Source organism: Malus sylvestris, chromosome 1 (assembly GCF_916048215.2).
Source record: "Malus sylvestris chromosome 1, drMalSylv7.2, whole genome shotgun sequence".
In the NCBI taxonomy this organism is placed as follows: domain Eukaryota; kingdom Viridiplantae; phylum Streptophyta; class Magnoliopsida; order Rosales; family Rosaceae; genus Malus; species Malus sylvestris.
Window position 1 is genome coordinate 17,021,069 of NC_062260.1, and position 19,012 is coordinate 17,040,080.

General features: G+C 36.3%; 2 protein-coding genes and 1 pseudogene across 6 annotated transcripts; 1 reads left to right on the plus strand and 2 right to left on the minus strand.

Moving 5' to 3' along the window:
- Positions 1–689: 689 nt before the first annotated feature.
- Positions 690–12,385, minus strand: LOC126614048 (bifunctional fucokinase/fucose pyrophosphorylase-like; annotated as a pseudogene).
- Positions 11,982–15,907, plus strand: LOC126623986 (serine/threonine-protein kinase WNK8-like). 2 transcript variants are annotated; one of them, XM_050292977.1, is made up of 9 exons: positions 11,982–12,724; positions 13,165–13,202; positions 13,347–13,574; positions 13,663–13,883; positions 13,966–14,123; positions 14,221–14,617; positions 14,715–15,504; positions 15,634–15,698; positions 15,776–15,907. In XM_050292977.1, the coding sequence occupies exons 1-9, from the start codon at positions 12,608–12,610 to the stop codon at positions 15,832–15,834; spliced, it is 2,073 nt and encodes a 690-aa protein (XP_050148934.1). In that variant the 5' UTR covers positions 11,982–12,607; the 3' UTR covers positions 15,835–15,907. The 2 variants fall into 2 exon arrangements, with proteins under 2 accessions (XP_050148934.1, XP_050148938.1); XM_050292981.1 differs by lacking the exon at positions 13,165–13,202.
- LOC126624004 (uncharacterized) lies at positions 15,796–18,539 on the minus strand. 4 transcript variants are annotated; one of them, XM_050293021.1, is made up of 5 exons: positions 18,364–18,539; positions 18,241–18,282; positions 17,839–17,985; positions 17,633–17,723; positions 15,796–16,060 (listed from the first exon to the last, which is right to left on the minus strand). In XM_050293021.1, exons 3-5 carry the CDS (start codon positions 17,947–17,949, stop codon positions 15,927–15,929), a joined length of 336 nt encoding a protein of 111 aa, XP_050148978.1. In that variant the 5' UTR covers positions 17,950–17,985; positions 18,241–18,282; positions 18,364–18,539; the 3' UTR covers positions 15,796–15,926. The 4 variants fall into 4 exon arrangements, with proteins under 4 accessions (XP_050148978.1, XP_050148966.1, XP_050148973.1 ...); XM_050293009.1 differs by having other exon boundaries at positions 18,157–18,282; XM_050293016.1 differs by lacking the exon at positions 18,241–18,282 and having other exon boundaries at positions 18,326–18,539.
- Positions 18,540–19,012: the final 473 nt, after the last annotated feature.

Sequence of the window (19,012 nt, forward strand, 5' to 3'; positions counted from 1 at the left end):
GTTAATCTTATTTTGTTGGATATCGTGGAATTCCACGTAATCTAAGAGATGGATCAACTACATTATTATTATTCCTTTGGTGGAGCATGGACCGAAAGTAGTCATTTCTCGACAACCTGTCATCCCTATGTTAGCCCCACTGGCAAACATCAGAAACTGAAGCACAAATTAATCCCTGTTGTAAAGGCGAAACATTTATCGAGAAAAGTTGTGAAGACTTTTTAGCATGTGTTGTAGAGGAAGACAATAATCCGGTACAGCGAGGGGTTACACTTTTCCAAAAGGTTTTACAAAATTTTATTTTCAGGCCCACTCACCTCTCCAGGATTTTAGTGGCAGAGGTTTCATGACTACGAGGATTGTTGGAAAAAGCTGCTATGTAGGAGACTTCTCATTTCGGTATAAATGTCATTACTCTTCTTTTATTGCATTTTATCTATGCCCCGACATCACTTGTGTGATATGAGTTCAATCCCCGCTCACTTACGCATTCTAAATTAGGCACTTTTAGGTTTTAATTTATTCACATTTTCCACATCACTACATTTTATGGCTTCGTTACCTTCTTGATGTCGGCCAACACATTGCAATTCGGATGTCTAAGTGGACACTCTGGGTCGGGTTGTGTCAGTTTGGTATCATAGTATACATTAAAGAACCAATCTAAAGCATTATAACACACCTCCTAATTAATTATCTAAGAAGATGTTCTAGTTGTATACTTTGACGTCAAAATTTGAATCTTGTTCCAGCAAATGCCTTAGTTCCTTTGCCTACTTAGCATCCCTGGCAAGCAACAAGGCAAAGCCTCCGCCCCCGGCACCCATAAGCTTGTAGCCGGTGCAATACAGGTGAGCGAATCTGAAGAGTTGATCCATAAACTCGTCACTGCAGTTAGGGTCAAGTTCTTGATATAGCCTCCAAGCCTCTAGCATTATCTCCCCAAGGTCATCTATGTCACAATTCATCAGAGTTTCTCTCCATATCTTGGCCAGTTCAGCAAGGCACTTGATGCGAGATACAAGAAGGTGTAGGAATCCTATGTGGACTTAACTACTTGTGATAAAGGTGAAATTACATGTGGATAGTACAACTTCAATAAGAGTTTGATACGTGGAGAAATAACATCTTATGGTTATGGAAACACATTCAGAATGTTGGGGATGCATCTATTTTCCACTAACCCTTTGTTGGGGATGCATCTGTTTTTCATTAACCCTTTGTGTGGGATGTAACTTTATCCTTCACTAACCCATTACAGCTGAATTTGATACAGTGGGATAACCAACGCCCCACGATAGATGGGAGTTGGCAGTCATTGTTTCTTTATATATAGGAGTTCTCTGCTCACAAAGAATAGGTTCTGTAATCAAAGTTCTATCACCATTGGAACATAAGTTCTTGAGTGAGTAGAAGAATTCTTATGTGTTAACAGTAACCACATCCTACACCAGGTAGGTCTTTCTTATCTAATTTCAAATCGTGATCTAGTATGCTTGGTCTGTGAAAGGATTACTGGAGCAACTAACCATGTTTTCTTCATGTATCATTCTAATGATTCATGTTAGTGATTAGGTATTTCAATTAAGTATATGGAGTTAAATTCTAACATTTGGTATCATAGCAGGCTTAACTGCTCCTAATCCTATTTGTGTTTCTCGTACTATGTTGTTGTGAAATCATACATCTCATGTTCTTTTAAAATTTTCTTGATGTAATTGGTGATGAAAACTTATTGAATGTTAACATTCTTGTCCAAAGAAAGAATGTATGAATTGTTAAAGTATTGATCAGTGTGTAAAATCATATTGATCAGGCCATATACTTGATATAATTGCATGAAAAGATCCTGTAATGGTGGGTGTACAATAAAGAATGAATGGCTACTTATAGTTTTACCTAAAGGTATGATATAAGCATGCGTTTGAACGATTTTAATGTTTCCATGTCTTCTTTAGTGAATACCTTGGTTATGAACATGTACTATTTATTTATTATGATAAGAAATCCTAATGCTTTAAGCATGTATAAAATTCATATGATGATTGCTGCGGTTTTTCTATAGCATGATAAATTGTTCTAATGCCATATGCTGCTGCCAAAGTTTTATTCACTGCAGGAAAATAAATATATGGTTTGGAGATTAGACCACTGTAAGCATTGCGTATTTGTCATTCTAGAATTAGTAGTCAAGGTTGCTTCAGTTTCACAAATGATGATCGGTATCTGAAATCAGTTTCTTGATATCTATTTGATATTCATGTAGCAACCAATATGCATAAACTTGTAACAAGACCTCAATTTTTCTCCCAAAAAAACTCTTCTTCAACCTCAACCCTGAGATTTATCACTACTAATATATGTAGGATATATGTTTTGTGGTGTCTTACGGATTATGATGGGATGATTGAGCAATCTCTACAACTTCTTTTCGCAAACAATGGAAAATATTGAAGTCCTTCCTATGTTCTATGTCTGTTTCGAGAAACTGTCTCGTCTTTACTGCAATTTTTTTTGTGTTATGAAAGTTTGTAAGACAAAAAAAAAAGGGCAATATTTACACTAACCCTGGTGCAATTAAATTCCTTAAAGGAACAAATAAATGTAATAATATATATAAGGAAAAGAAAACACCGCACTAGATGGACGCTTACCTGTCATTGTCATTTTGGCTCTGAAGAAGAAAACTCACTTAGATTAGTTTAGTGTACTGTACTAATTTTCTAGACTATAACTGTTTTCTGTTTTCACGTTGTTGTTCAAGAGAATATGACGTTCTTACTGATCATATTGATTTTATGATAGGCATTTGCATATGTAATATATGGCTGAGAACACAGGTACTCATTTTAAATTATGAACAAAGACAACACTCACCTAAGAGCTGTTCCACCGTGGGCTATTGCCCGGTAGACTGGCTTTGGAACAGGGTTAGATAGCCCAAGGGAGATGGTCCAGCATGTGCTGGCGATGGAGCCCGAGTGAGCCCGAGGGAGAGGCCCAGCACGAGTTTCCAACTCGAGAACCTGAAGGTAACATGACAGAAGGCTAACGTCGGCGCAGAACTACTATGTCAAAAACGGTGAATTCGTTTTCCGAGGAGGTGCTGGAGCACGTGTTCTCGATAGTGCACAAGTCGTAATATGAGATGGTGCATACGACGGATTTTCAAAAGGAACTTCTACACCGTCAGCCCTGGGATGGTGATCAGGCGGTTCCCGAACGTTAAATCTGTCACGCTCAAGGGAAAGCCTCACTTCACTGACTTCAATCTGGTCCCCGAAAGCTGGGGTGGTAAATGTACCCCTGGATCACCACCATTGTTCCAATTGCAGGTTTCTCTCTCTGCTTCTTGATTCCTTTATTAGTATGTTGTCATGCTTTGGTATCCATTTTTTTGGTGTCATGTTCTAATATAAAATAAATGATGTGGCCAAGTACAAACTAGACATACCTCGGAACCGTTTAGCTTAAAAGGGAAGTGGTGGAGGAGTTCATGTTATATGCGTTATTAGTGGTATGCATGCAAACTTTATCTAGACAAGATATCACTGTTTAATCTTGGTTGCTTCCACAATTCATATGTATCAACAACTCATCTAATGCCTGAAATGCAACTTTTCAATTGCATCTGTATTAAGCAGCCTTTTATTGCACTCATGCATGTGTCGTTTCTAAAAAAGGGAGCCACGTCTATACAATAAACCTGACATGATACTCATGTATTGTTACTTGAAAATAAAAGTATGTAAAGTTGGGATGGGCATAATAGTTATATAGCTAGCTTTGTTATTTAGTAGAAGTTTGGCAAAAAGGTTTAAGCAGAAAGCTACAAGGATTTTCTACATACGAAACTTACAAAATAATAGAAATTGAGCACTAATATTTATCTACGTGCAAAAGCTTGCAAAATAAAGTGGATTATGGCTTCTTTTGAAGACTAGGATATATTTGTGTTTAAAGAATGAAATTGAGAATGCAAATGAATTTTTGATGTCTCTTATAATAATGTAGAAAGAATTAATATGTTAGTTCTCAGGCTAAAATAAAATAAAATAATTTTTTTTTAAAATGTGAGGATATTGGTCTAAAAGATTGCTGGGTTGCCTATGATATCACGAATAGCACAAGCTTGGTGGACTAATATACATGGCTTTAATGGTTTTCTAGTTAAAAGCCTCTTTGGTTTAGATTATAATTATTTTTTAATTATAATTGTTCATTTTAATGCTTTCTTGGTGAGTCTTATTCAAGAATTGTTGGAGCTTTCCTTTCGGTGAAATTTCAAGAGAAGCAGAGAGGACATAAAAAGGCAAAGAGAAAAAGGAATCAAACTCCCACAAGAATGATGTCAAGGCTGCAACATGTCTTACTAGACAAATAATCATACTATTTTAACCATTGGACAAATGTTTATTGAATCTTCACTAAAGTAGGATTTTATGGAAATTTTGGTATGTGTGTTATTCTCCGTTTGGCAACATATAGGCTGGTGGAAGAGACTATATTGCATGCTTGTGCCGAAACCATTTAGGAAGTAAGTGATGCCTTTATTAGATTATCTTCTTGATGTGGCTTTGTTTATTAACTCAGTTTGAACTCAATGTTGTGTGTGTATGTTAAAGCAAGGTAAAAAGGTTATTAGTACAAAATTAAAAAAAAAAATTAAAAAAAAAAAATATATATATATATGTAAGATTATTGAAACTAAAGTTTTATGTAGGATATCAACACTAATAATCTCTATACTTTGAACAAATGTTTGAATAATTCTTCACCAAAGTGGGAATTATTAGGAAATTTTGTTCAAGGGATTCATAATTGAATTTTGTGAGTGACAATTCATTGCATGAGAGGATGAGACCAATCTTTCAAAAGAGAGAAATAGTGAATGGCTTGAACTGTGATACAGTATATAGTATTTTATAAAAGTTTTAAGCCAACTTTGTTCCATTGTCCAAGACATGATTTGAGTTGTAACTTGAATTTTTTGTGAAATGGCTATGAAAATAAGGATGCATGATTAAGATTGCATAATTGATATTTTATGTCACTTGTGCAAAGGTGTTACATAAAATTGCATGTTATGGTTATTCACTGAATAACTAGTTTATCTACATAAAGCAGAATTAAGGCTTCGTTGGAAGCATTAGGCAAACTCATTGGAGTTTGATAAATGATCGAATATGATTGTATCATACTTTGATGTTGTTTCATGTAAGAAATGTATGAATGGTTTAAGATGTTTTCAGGGTATAACATTTTTAGGAGAATTAAGTTGACTGTTTTCTTGTCCAAAGACTTGAAATCTTGGTTGTTTTCTTTTACATGGTTGTTATACAATAAGGTTACATATCAAATAGTGGTTGTTTATGTTTCTTGCCCAAAGGTGGAACATAAACATGCATGAATTATGGGCATGAAAGATTTGAATAAGGTTACATATCATATAGTGGTTGTTTATGTTTCTTGCCCAAAGATGGAACATAAACATGCATGAATGATGGACATGAAAGATTTGTCTATGAAGGAAGATGGGAGTGCATGATTCCTTGGAGTCTTCTGAAATGTGGGAGTAAGAAATGAAAATGGAAAAGAAATGCAGTGATTGAAGATAGCAAACCACTTTCAATCAATAAAGGTAAACCGGGGGGTATGCAACAAGAATCATGCTTAGAATGTGTATAAATGTATGTCTTCATTAGCATTATACGGTATGAATTTGTGGATTGTGGTTTCAGGGTGAATGCAACATTATTGTATGTATTATTTCCTGAGATTCGAACTCCAAATGATTACTGGTCAATGTGTATAAGATGTTAGTTGTGTAAAACTCAAGTGATCATTAAAGAATGAAGTTATGTAGTACATGAAATTTCGAAACGACAACTAGTTAGCGTTCATGTGGGAGAATGAAAGAATCCTATGTGGACTCAACTACTTATGATAAAGGTGAAATTACATGTGGATAATACAACTTCAATAAGAGTTTGATACATGAAAAACTAACGTCTTATAGTTATGGAAACACATTCAGAATGTTGGAGATGCATTTGTTTTCCACTAACCATTTGTTGGGGATGCACCTATTTTCCACTAACCCTTTAAGTGGGATGTAAATTTGTCTTCCACTAACCCATTACAGTTGAATTTGATATAGTGGGATAACCAACACCCCACAATAGATGGAAGTTGGCTATCATTGTTTCTTTATATATAGGAGTTCTCTGCTCATAAACAACAGGTTCTGTAATCAGGGTTATATCACCATTGGAACATAATGTCTTGAGTGAGTAAAAGAATTCTTATGTGTTAACAGTAACCACAACCTGCACCAGGTAAGTCTTTCTTATCTAATTTCAAATCATAATCTAGTATGCTTGGTCTGTGAAATGATTCCTGGAGCAACTAACCATATTTTCTTCAGGTAATCACTCTAATGATTTATGTTAGTGATTAGGTATTTCAGTTAAGTATATGGAGTTAAATTCCAACAGAAGGTTGTCCCTTTGGCTGTAGAGGTAACGGATTACCACCTTTTGCAAGACTTGGTGCGCAAGTCGAACATGCACCAAATCACATTTACATCCTTTCAAATACATGAGAATACAGACATGTTTTCAATGGAAAAGTGAGAGCGACGTGAGATTGGACACAAGGAATAAAGCAATATCAAATTAAGGTCCAGTAACTAAAGTGTGCGTGTGTAGAACAAGACTCTAAATTTTCACCTTAACGAGCAACGGAGAAAACTTCTTGTAATACCCCGTATTTAAAAATAAAAAAAAGTTATATATATATATATATATATGGGTGTATGTTGGGTAATTATTTTTACGTAAAGATTTTATTTGATTTATTTTTATGCAAGAACCTATTCTCAGTAAGTAAAATAGTTTCAATGTAAAATCCTTTTTTCCTACAAATTATTTCAAAACCTAGTTAGTAGTATTTCATGTTCATATGTAATTAGAGATATTTTTAGTTTGAATGGAGGAGGGAGATTAAATGAGTTTGATTTGATTTTCCTCACAAAGGCCCAAGAGTTTGAGGTTGGACTAAATGATTAGTTTGGTTTTGTTATTTTCTCTCAAAGATGAGGTGGAGAGTTTGTAACATTAGGAGTTAATGATTTGGTGATTACTCACCACTCTAAATGTGAAGGTGGAAGTCTACTTAAGAGTGGGTTGGCAAGTTTGTATTCATTAGGAATCTAAGAGTTAAATGTTTGGTGATGATTCATCCCTCCAAAGTTTGAAGTGGTGGGATTCATATTCCTTAGAGATGAATGTGGCATTGGATGCTTGTATTCACCTTGCATAATATTGATTAACTTCACACATGTCTCTTTGCCATTTGAACACATACAATCATCAATGATTACCTTAACATTTGGTGTGTTTATATTGGAACACATATTAGAGCTAAGGTTTTGCTTAACATTTGTTGTTTGTCTATTGGACCACATTTCATTGTTAATGATGAGAATAACACTTGGTGACTTGGTATTGGAACACATATCATGGAACTAAATTTGGTGAGTTGCTATTGGAACACATGTGCCATGAATCATAAAGAAAAGAAGCAAAATAAGGTCAATCTATAAATATAGAACTTCAAAGAGAGGGAATTCAAAGGAAGGAACACAAACACTCATTATTTAAAGGAGGAGGAGAGAGCACGGAGAGAAGAAAGAAAAGGGGAGCAACAATTGTCCTTCTCATATCATTGTTTTTTTCTTCATATTTTGTTAAGGCTTCTTAGCCATTGTCATGTATTCATAAATTCTCATTACCTAGTGAAATACAAATACAAACACAACCCTAGTGGACGTAGCCAAATTGGTGAACCACTTAAATCGTGTGTTGTTTATACATTTATATTTTGGAGATCATTGCCATAAGAACATTCCCACCAAACCATCAAAAATATCCATTTATTTTCCCTTGAGAATGATGTACAAAAAGTGTGAGACAAATCCCAGAAAATACATGAGACCTTATCCAACAAATCACTCCATCAAACTACCATCATTTTCATCTATCAAAAGAAAGATATCAAAAAACTAGAAATTCGTCCAGCCTATTTAATAGACCAAAACACCAATACCCATAGATTATATTATAGTACTTTCTTCATGAGAGTTGTTCATCTGTCTCTACCATGATATATCAAAATTTCAGGAAATTCCAACGGTGCGATCTTCCAATATGTTTAAAATACCAACTCAGTCTCTAATCCCGCAGAAAACTGGACAGTCATGTTATGAGTACCAAAACCCCATTTTTCGTAGCTCCGATTGAAACACTTTCTTAAGAAAAGTTGTTCCTTATCATCTCCTCTATAACATATCCAAAAACCACGACAATCTAATGTATGTGCTGACTTATATCCCAATTCGAACAGCTGATAGTTTCAGCTATATTAAATAAGAAGTAGAAGTGGTGGACTAAAATAAAAATAAAAGATGATGTTTGGAAAGGGAAATGCTAGAAACATGATTCCATGCCTTGTGGCTTTTGAGATATATATTTCACTCTAACAATTATTTTCTCTAACATGGATGTCTATTCTTTTCTAATAAAAACAAGTTGCCCAACCAAGATGGACGAGACGATGAACAAATATATATGGAGTGGTCAACGAGCAACATTTTATATGATGGATCATAGATTATTATTTTGTTAATATTATGATTATATTACCCTTGTTACTAATCAATTTGTTTTATGTTGAAGCTTGCAGGCTTGTTAGATAAAATGTGAGTATTGATATCTATGTGAACATGACATATACATATGCATTGCAAAGCTAGAAAAAGAGTTGTGTTGTGTCAAGTGCTCACTTGTGTAAAGTGTTTAAGTTGTGAGGATATTCAAGGGCTGAAGTTTGCCTTGAATAATAATGAATCGTGTATATGTCAAGCGTAGGGTGCAGGGGTTGAGTATACAAATTGGTTGACTATAAAATAATGAAATCTTGTATATGTCAGGCGTAGGGTGAAGGGCTTGAATATACAATTGGGCATCGAGGAAAGTGCATGTATAATAAAGTGGAAATTGAGAGTTTAATTACAAAATTGGGTTTAAGGGATGAAAGGGAGTTAACTCGTACTCCAACGTATCCGGAGCCAAGTGGTATAAGCATGGTACGGGACGTGCAGGCTTGGGTACCTTAGATATGTGTTGACGGAAGTAGAAGGGAGTGAGTACATTCATGCATCTCATTGCATACATTTTATGTATTTGCAAGAGCTACTCATCAATTATTATTTTTAGTTGGTAGTTTTGTTATGAATTAATTTTGTATACTAATATTTTATTTCCGCTGCTTATTCAATAGATTATATGTGGTAAACTCAAGTTTTTATTATGTAAGATTTGTTATAGTGCACTAGTTATTCCCCTGCGTATTCAATAAATTTTTATGTAAGATTTTGTTGATGAATGGTGTAATTGTTATAATTTTATTTTATTTTCCACCATATCTTGGTTATAGAATTTATTTCTATAACTAAGATATGGCTCACACCCTATCTCGTGGATAGTCTTTATTTGCGGATCGGGGCGTGACACTTCTATGCTTTTCACGATTGACAATATGATTGTATAATGCAATCATGCAAGAAGAGTCTTAGAATGCATATCCAAACTGGAAAAGGAAAGGCGTGCTTGACCAGTAAAAAGCACAAGCAAGTGTTGCTGCAACTCTAAAATTAACGGGGGAGAAGCCAAGAGTGGGACGACTTGTAGTCGCAATGGAATTCCAGGAAAACTTAAAGTACATTTAATACAAGAACAAGTCTTGCAACATTTTCATTACTTTCATCTCCATCGGTAATTTGGATGAGTCATTTCACAACTACAGCTGTTAAGATGCTAGAAGTCCCTAAGCCATTGCCACGAGGTACACGGGCCCATGTCCTGATCTGTAGACCCTTGGATGCAAGAATGTTTTCATGAATAATGCCAGTCACAAGCAGTGCAGATTTGACAAGGTGAAATGGATCGTTGTCATCAAATGGAGTAGCAATTGAGGTTAGGTCTTCAATGTGTAACTCATTCCCATCATCATCACTAACAAAGACACCAGTTGATTTTGCCTTCTCTATGTTGGTGCCAATTGGAAGAGAACCTTCCAAACTTATTGCCATGTTCAGAACGCAATCGGCATGCTCCAAGGTCCATGGAGGAGTGTCACTCCAACCCCCAACAAAATCCACACGAACTGGGAATTCAACCTTCACCATTCTGGGATGGAATGAATGATTCGCAGAGGCATCAAAATCTTTGTTCTTATGGGATGAAGTACATATATCAGTGGGAGCCTCATAGAGATGTTCAGAATTTTGATCGCCCAAGCCCATCAACCATGATGCCAAATTTAGCATCTCAAAGTAAGAAAGAAAAGGGAATATTTTTGCATTCCATAAACACTTTCCATGAGTACTTGTTAAGATCCATATATCATTTTCGTGGATTCCTGAATCTTCCAAGACCTTCCTCCAAGGTTTCCCACAAAAAGTTTCATCCTAGGGGGGTGAAACTTTGGGGTTATTGTGAAGGCCGTGCGTCCGAGTAGAGGAATCTCCCAAAGACAATGGCGATCCGGAAGTATGAACCTAAATGAATTTTCTGCAGCACTACTATTTACTTCTGGAACATTAATACCAACAACTACGGATAGAGAACCAACTTGCATTCCACTTGGAATAGTTGAATCATATATAAGAGAATCTTCCCCGATCGAGACAGCAGGTGCAATTTTGCTAGAAGGAAGAACAGCGGATGCTGCAATGTCAGATATATAGAGTGTCTGCTGGAATAGAACATTGGTGTCTTCGATCGACTAGTCCCGAGGCAGCTCGACTAAGATGATCCAAAATGTAAGAACGACAAGTCATCTGCAGTGAAACCAAGAAGCAAAAACGATATAAGAAATCATAATTATATAGGAGAAAAAAAAATGAATATAAGAAGCAGAACATAATTATACGAAGTAAAAATGTTGGATGAGTTTCAGAAAACAAACAATTGGCTTCGTCCGGGTTCGAACTGGAGACTTTCAGTGTGTTAGACGAACGTGATAACCAACTACACCACAAAACCATTTTGATTGTTTTGTTCAATTTATATGTTTTCTCTTATTGAAATCTATATTTGATGGGATCAAGAAACAAAGTGAAACTAATGGCACAAAAATGCAATCAGTTTTATGATCAATTTCTCTTCACTTATGAGTGTGAGGTTTTAAATTGGATTCACGTCAAAAGTGAATTTGAATCACATTATTGCTAACCGATTGTGAGATTTAAAGTATCTTCAAATGAGGTGTCAAGTTTTAAACATCAAAATGATATTTGATGGCTTATGTTGAATTTGACATTTTGTAAAATATTTTGTTTCATCCCATATGTTAAATAATAATGTCATTTAATACATGTTTTTTATCTTTTTGTGGGGCCCAATGATTGAGGCAAAACAATCACATACTTGACAAACAGGGAAATGGATCATCTTTGGATCCCTTCCACCTAATCCTCCTCATCAAACATTCCAGGTCCTTGAAATTTAATTCAACGGCTAAAAGCTAAAAATAACTTTAGCCGTTTGATCAAATTTCAAGGACCCGAATTGTTTGATATGGAGGATTAGGTGGAAGGGATATGAAGAATATCCTTTTTCGACAAACACAACAATATTTATCAAATATTATATTAATCTATTAATAAACATTTAATAAATTTGACATTTACTGCTGTCAAATTTGACAGCAAAAGGCTTTGCATTCAATTGACTCAGCGCCACGTAAGAAATTAAAAGCTCGGTTGGAGAAAGTTTGCTGCATTTTTTACTGTTGTATGTCTTCGTAGCAATTTTGACATCTCGTTTGTTTAAAAAAAATGCAATCAGTTTTTTTTTTTTCTAAAATAAAAGAAATAAAATGCAAAAATAAAAACCACACAAGTGTCAAGTGTGTGTGCTTGAGCTTGAATTTCGCACGTCCGCGCTCTCTCTCTCTCTCTCTCAAATTCCAACCCCATTTTCTTCCCACCATCTTCTCCCATTTTTCCTCGGTTCAGATTTTGCGGTCCCCCATCTCTCAACACCCCACCCAAACGGTCGAATTTCTCACCGCCACTTTGGTCTCCTCCGTCTGGTCAATCCCAATGCCCGATCTCCACCGCCGATTCTGACCCCCTCTCCGCCACTTGGGTTCGCTTCAGGATGGCTTTCGCGAAGTGGGTCGCGACGGGATTCGCGTAGAGAATGAAAAAATCGCATTGCATGGAACTTGGGGTTTTGAACTCAGCCGGTTCATTGCCTCCGTCCGCCGCCATCGAATGCCGATTCCGCTTCCAATCGGCATTCGATTCCTTCTGCATCGCCTCCGAAGCTTTCTATGAGCTGCTGTTGCGTCGTCGTTTTTTTGGCCCGATCAACGGCGATTGCTCTCTTCAGCTGAACGAGAGAAAAATACATTTTTCTAATTAAAAATTTTGACCACTAAATTATATATTAAGAGAAAAAAAAATTATATATATAAAAAAATAAAAAATAAAAAAAAGTCCTTATCTTTCTGGTAGTTGTTTGGTTCTTGGCAGGAAATGAATTCAGGGGTCCGATTGGTATCGCCAGCAAGCAATGGGAAGTTGCCGGTGGTGAAGCTCCCTGATGAAGAGGCTGATTTTATAGAGAAGGACCCAAGCAATCGATATGTTCGGGTAAATATCACAACTTGCACTTGCAATTTGGATTGGAAATGCTAATGGAATGTGGAAGAATGATTGTGTTCAAGCTGCAATTTTAGTTCTTGTTTGTTTTCGATATCTTCATATGATTTCGATACGTTGAAATTCGTGTAGTAAGTGGTCACATTTTGATACAAAGGTTTAATTTATGTTGAATAGATTGTACATTTTGTAAATTTGTTGCTTTTGTTTGGTTGAATAATTAGTTTTGTTGTTTCAAATGAACTGGTATCAGATTGTATCTGTGATTGCAAGATTCTTCATCAGATTGAGCAGCTTGTTTTCGAGCCAATTTTATAGGAAACAAATGAATTGTTATTGTTTGTTAGATATGAGAAGATTGTGTTTCCCCTTTCATTTAGTCATATAATTCTCCTTTAATTCTTTTTTTTTTCTTATTTTCTTGGTAACAGTACAATGAAATCTTGGGTAAGGGTGCCTTCAAGACTGTGTATGGTTCTGAGACCTTTTCTCTTCAGTTTTTTCTCTCTTCCTTCTTGTTTTCCGGATTTCGTTACTTTTAGGAAGAAATTTGATTAAATTCAAGAATTTTATTTTATTTTTTTAAATTTTGGGTACCTCATATTTTTTGCAGCTACAAGGCATTTGATGAAGTTGATGGAATAGAAGTGGCATGGAACCAAGTGAAGATTGATGCTGTCTTGCGATCGCCAGAAGATTTGGAGAAATTGTATTCTGAAGTCCATCTGCTGAAATCGGTGAAACATGACAATATTATTAAGTTCTATAATTCATGGGTGGATGATCAGAAAAATACGATTAACATGATTACGGAGCTCTTCACATCTGGAAGCCTAAGGCGGTATGTTCTATTGATTCCTTCTCATTGTCTTTGGATTGCTTGACTACATTATATGAAATCAAACTAATTGCGCATCTTTTGGTTATAGATATCGTAAGAAGCATAAGAATGTTGATATGAAGGCCATAAGGAACTGGGCAAGGCAGATTCTCGGAGGTTTAGTCTTTCTCCACAGTCATAACCCCCCTATCATTCATAGAGACTTAAAATGTGATAATATTTTCATTAATGGAAATCTTGGAGAAGTTAAAATCGGAGACCTTGGATTGGCAACTGTTATGCAGCAGCCTACTGCTCGCAGTGTGATTGGTAAGAAATCTATGAAACCAGATGTTCTCTCTTGATTAAACCGTCTAAACAAGTACTGAAACTGTTCCTTTTTTTATGTCAGGGACTCCCGAATTTATGGCTCCAGAGCTCTATGAGGAGGAATATAATGAACTTGTTGATGTATACTCCTTCGGAATGTGCATGTTAGAGATGGTTACCTTTGAGTATCCATATTGTGAATGCAAAAGTCCTGCTCAAATATTTAAGAAGGTTACCTCTGTAAGTTGAGGAGTCATCAGAACTATCATCATTTCTTCTGCTGGCTGTATAAAGTAGAACCACTCAGGAATCTTATTTCTTGTATGTTCCTTTGCAGGGCGTTAAACCTGCTGCCCTTGGTAAGGTGAATGACCCCCAAATCAAAAGGTTTATTGAGAAATGTCTGGTTCCAGCATCTGAGAGGCTTTCGGCGAAAGAGCTGCTCAAAGATGCATTCCTTCAAGTTGACAATCCAAAGGAACCAATCCGCGATCCCTTCCAGTTACCTAACCAGAGTCTGAAAGCGACAAATTTACCAAAGTCCGGGCCTCTTTCCATGGACATAGATACTGACTACAAGCAGCTATCTATAAGCACATGTGCAGAAAGCAACAATGGGAGTCCACAGGTTCTGGAATTTCAAAGGGCACATAAGAACAACGAGTTCAGGTTAAGTGGGATAAAAAATGATGACGATTCAGTATCATTAACCTTGCGTATAGCTGATGCATGTGGTGAGTAAGCAAACTGGGAGAGTGGATATCCAAATTTATGTTTAGTATTGTTATTCCTGTCAGGAATGTAATAGCATGACTTTTCTGTATCTTACAGGTAAGGCAAGGAATATACATTTTCTCTTTTACATTGCTAGTGATACAGCAGTGTCTGTGGCGAGCGAGATGGTTGAACAACTGGAATTAACAAATCACGATGTGGCCTTCATTGCTGAGTTTATTGACTACTTGATAATGAAACTTCTACCCGGTTGGAAGCCCTCAATTGATTATTCCTCAAGTGGACCAACGAGTCTTTGTGGCAGATCCCCAGTCTATAGAAATGGAAAACCCTCGTTGTCAAGCCTGTGGGGTTCAGTGCTATCCGGTGCTCCTGCTGGTTCGATGGTAGAGCAAGATGGTAGCTCCTGTGATAAACCTGATACAATCAATTTTAACGGTGGCATTACCTCTTATCCAAGCTTTGCTGATTTTGCCGTTGAACATTCAAAAGTATCGGTTCACTCTGAGGTAATGGTTGATGATGGTTCCACCAAAAACGACCAAGCAGTTGAATCTGTCAATTGCAATACTTCTGAACTCGAGCTGAGGTATTCATATTTAGTTGACAGCAAGTTGCAGAGCGATTACTCTAGCAATGGAGGAGGCTTCCCAGTGAATGGAATCATAAAGAACTTGGAATTTCCATTGCATGAACATGATTTATCGAAAGATATAAGCTTGACAAGCAGCTGTTCTTCACTATCTTTGGCAGATAATGATCTGGATGCCGATTTAAAGTTGGAACTCGAAACGATTGAGGCACAGTACCAGCGGTGGTTCCAGGAACTTTCAAGGATGAGGGAGAAAGCATTGGAAACGACCAGAAAGAGATGGATGGATAAAAAGAAAGTGGCTGTTCACTAATACTGAACCTTCTCGGAACTAAATTTTGTGCTGATATCCTGTTACTTTTGTTTGTTGAGTATGAATGGTATACCGGATTTGTTAATGCATGCTCAACTTCATTTTTGCAGATCGATAATCAGAACCGAAAACATAATGCTTCGGGTTTGTCAGCTCGACCTTCTTGATTACGCAGGTACGAGCTTGCAAACTCGGCTGCACATTAAGTCATTGAATGCTTTGATAAAATTGATGAACGAATGGTCGTTGCAGCAAAAGATAAAACAGAAGAATGTACGAATGAACATTTAAGTATTATTTCCATGCGTTGAAGCAGTTCACAATATCACGCCACAGTTGGCCAAAACTCAAAAATGGAGCAATTAAAAGGGATCAGCAACTCAAAGAACACAAAATTCTCAGACTAAGTGTAATCAACCCATGTGTGTCCGCAATTGTTGTTCATACACCTGTAGAATCTTGTTTCTGGTTCATCGGCAGATCGTGTTTGCTGTGTCCTGTAAGCCGCCTCAGGAAACCCGCATCTTGGGCACGGTTCTGCCAGAGAAGAGAAGAAAAGAGAGAACAAAAGGAAGTCAGACCTCACCTCATGAGATATTTGCAATTGTACAACAATATTTTACAGGCCATTAGCATCAACTGGAGAACAACAAAATGAAGTCAAGAATAACAGTGTCTTATGCTTCGACATCCAAATTTTACTTGGGCGTATGTAATTTATGTTCGACACTTATCATAAAGTTCAATGATTCAATCCAGATTGATACAAACATCATGACAAAAGACAACTAAAGCAGATGTGTAGTACAGCCAAGAACAGTACCTCATTCCAGTTAGAGAAAAAATGTTTAGCTTTACCATGCAAAGTTCACGATAACCTAAACCTAAATCCAGTAAACTAATTTAACAAAGAATATTTTCGCTGAATCAATTGTCACACACAAAACAAATTTTGACATCAATTCCCACACCTACAACTGTGTTTGACATCCACTAATTGTGCTAGCTCAAACCTTTTAGAAGATTATGGAATGACTGATTTTGCTATTGTATCTCTCGTCAATATCTCTCATCATTTGTGTCCTCAATCACGGTTATTTCGTTTTTATAGAAACATCAGCTTCTAAATCTAGGATTTCTCTCCAGTCATCACCAATCAGGTTAAGAGACATAACCTGACACAAAGTCAAAAGTCGACTTTCATTTAAATTGATGAAGAAACATGTGCAGCATTCTAACAACTTCCCCTCAACACCAAGGCACAAAAGATACGTCCCATTAGTTTCCAAACTGGATCAGAGATTGTAACCTTTAGCTCTTTAGTCATGAATGCTTATAACCTTCCATACCAGTTATAAACCCGACCAATAACTTTGTTCAGAACATAAAACGGGGCACTCAAGATGAGGAAAAAGTATTTTAATGAGTACTAAGATAACTAAGCCTTTCATGAGACAAGAATCTCAGTCTCACGGATACCTCTATAGAGTATGAACTCCCTCTGATGATGAACCTTGTCCAATCAAAACCTCACAGCTAACCGTAACAAAACCTCACTCACCTTCGCTTTCTAGTGAAAGCATAACCTGGAGAACTGGGTGCTCCACCCAATTCAGAAGCTAAGACCTCAACAATCCCCCTCAAGTGCTTAAGGAAACAGGACAACGTGAACAAGAAAAACAACAAAGGAAAATTAGGTAGCCTAACCAATAAGTTTACAGACAAATCCTATCCGGTGTCTGATATATACGCAATTATTCTATTCTAGCAAAAATACCAAACCCCATTCAACCAATGGCATCATTTCACAAGGTTGACATAGCTTTGAGACCACGCAGTGAATTCCAGAGAGGCACCAAGAAACGTAAACAAATGGCAGGATTTATAGACCACAGAAGAACAAAGTAAAACGCTAGAAAAAGAATGAGCATACTACGAGTACACTGCAGTACTGCAACCTCATTAATAGTACTCAACTGTGAATCAAGAAACGAAACGAATAGAGTATGTTTCTCACTACTTGTAACAAATATTCCTACTTTGATAATTACTAGAACCAAAAGAAAGAGAAAAATATGAAACCCCTTGGGCGGGAAAAATGAAACAAACCTTCAGTTTTGGGCGCATTCTTGTAGTCGTCCAGGGTAAAGATGGGCTGTATCTCTTTTTTAACTAGATGCTGCCTTCTTTTAATCTTCACCTGCAAGCGCAATACGAAAACCAGCTATCACATTACGCATACCCTTCAAAAGGCAAGAAAGAGAACTTAGGATATAATTCAGATGACCAAAAAAGATGTATATCTTCAGCTGTACCTTCCTATCAACGTATGCTACATAGGGACAAGTTGGACAGAAGAATCTCGCATCGTGCATATTCGGCAGTTCATACTGCAGCATGTTACCACAACCTGGGCAGAACTCCATTTCCTAAAGCCTCTAACCACAAATCTCCCCCTTTCTCTGAAATTATTTTCGATTTCGAGATGTCATTACATTGTGTGTGCTTATAAACTACCATCAACAAATCACATTAACATACAGAAAACTAAAAACACAATTAAACAGTAATTACCATTACGTTATTTTGAATTAAGAATAACAAAAATCAAACAAAAATCAAAAGGTACCCACTTTTCATCAAAAATCCAAACAAAATCAAAATTGGGAAAAGGAGAAGCAGCTCAATCACCCAACGACAATGTGTAAAAGACCCACCGAATCAGATAGAGAGAAAACCCAATTTCAGGGCTCAAAACCCTAGGAAAATAAAAATTAAATTAAACGAAATATTACAAATTACCATACGAGAAATAGTGAGATTAGGATTTGGAGACGTACAGTTGAGGGAGAAGCTTAAAGAATCCGACTTTGCAAGCGAGAGAGGGGAATTGGGGTTTTGCGGGTGTTGCTCTGTAAGACTGAGAGAGAGTGGCAGTGTAAGGTAAATACGGGAGCGGGAGAGCGATTTGGTACGAAGGCGCGCAGCAAAGGGAAAGGGGTAACGTATCAAGGGCTCCTTACAAATCTACCCTTATAAGCTAATATGATGATTTTATTCATTCTGGATTTTTCTATTTTTTAATGCTATTATTTTCATATATTGGATTTTAACATAATTTTTGTTCATTATATAAGAAAATTGTTAAAATCTTTATCATATCATTGAATAATTTTAATTATTTTTATTATAAATGGTCTCTGAAATTGATCAAATTCATCATTTTAGTCATTCAATTTAAAAGTCGATCAACGTGATTGTTAAATTTGGCCATTGCACAACAATTTGGTCCCTACCTTCTGATTCTGTTAAATTGTCTGTTAATTTTATAATGTGACACATGTGAAACCATACCACCAACGATATTGTGCCGAGTAGATCAAACAAATAAAAATTATTTAAGATTTTAAAAAGCATTAATAAAATGTTAAATAATTTTATAAAAATTAAAATTAAAAAAATCTTTGTTTAATCCAATCCACTTGGCGT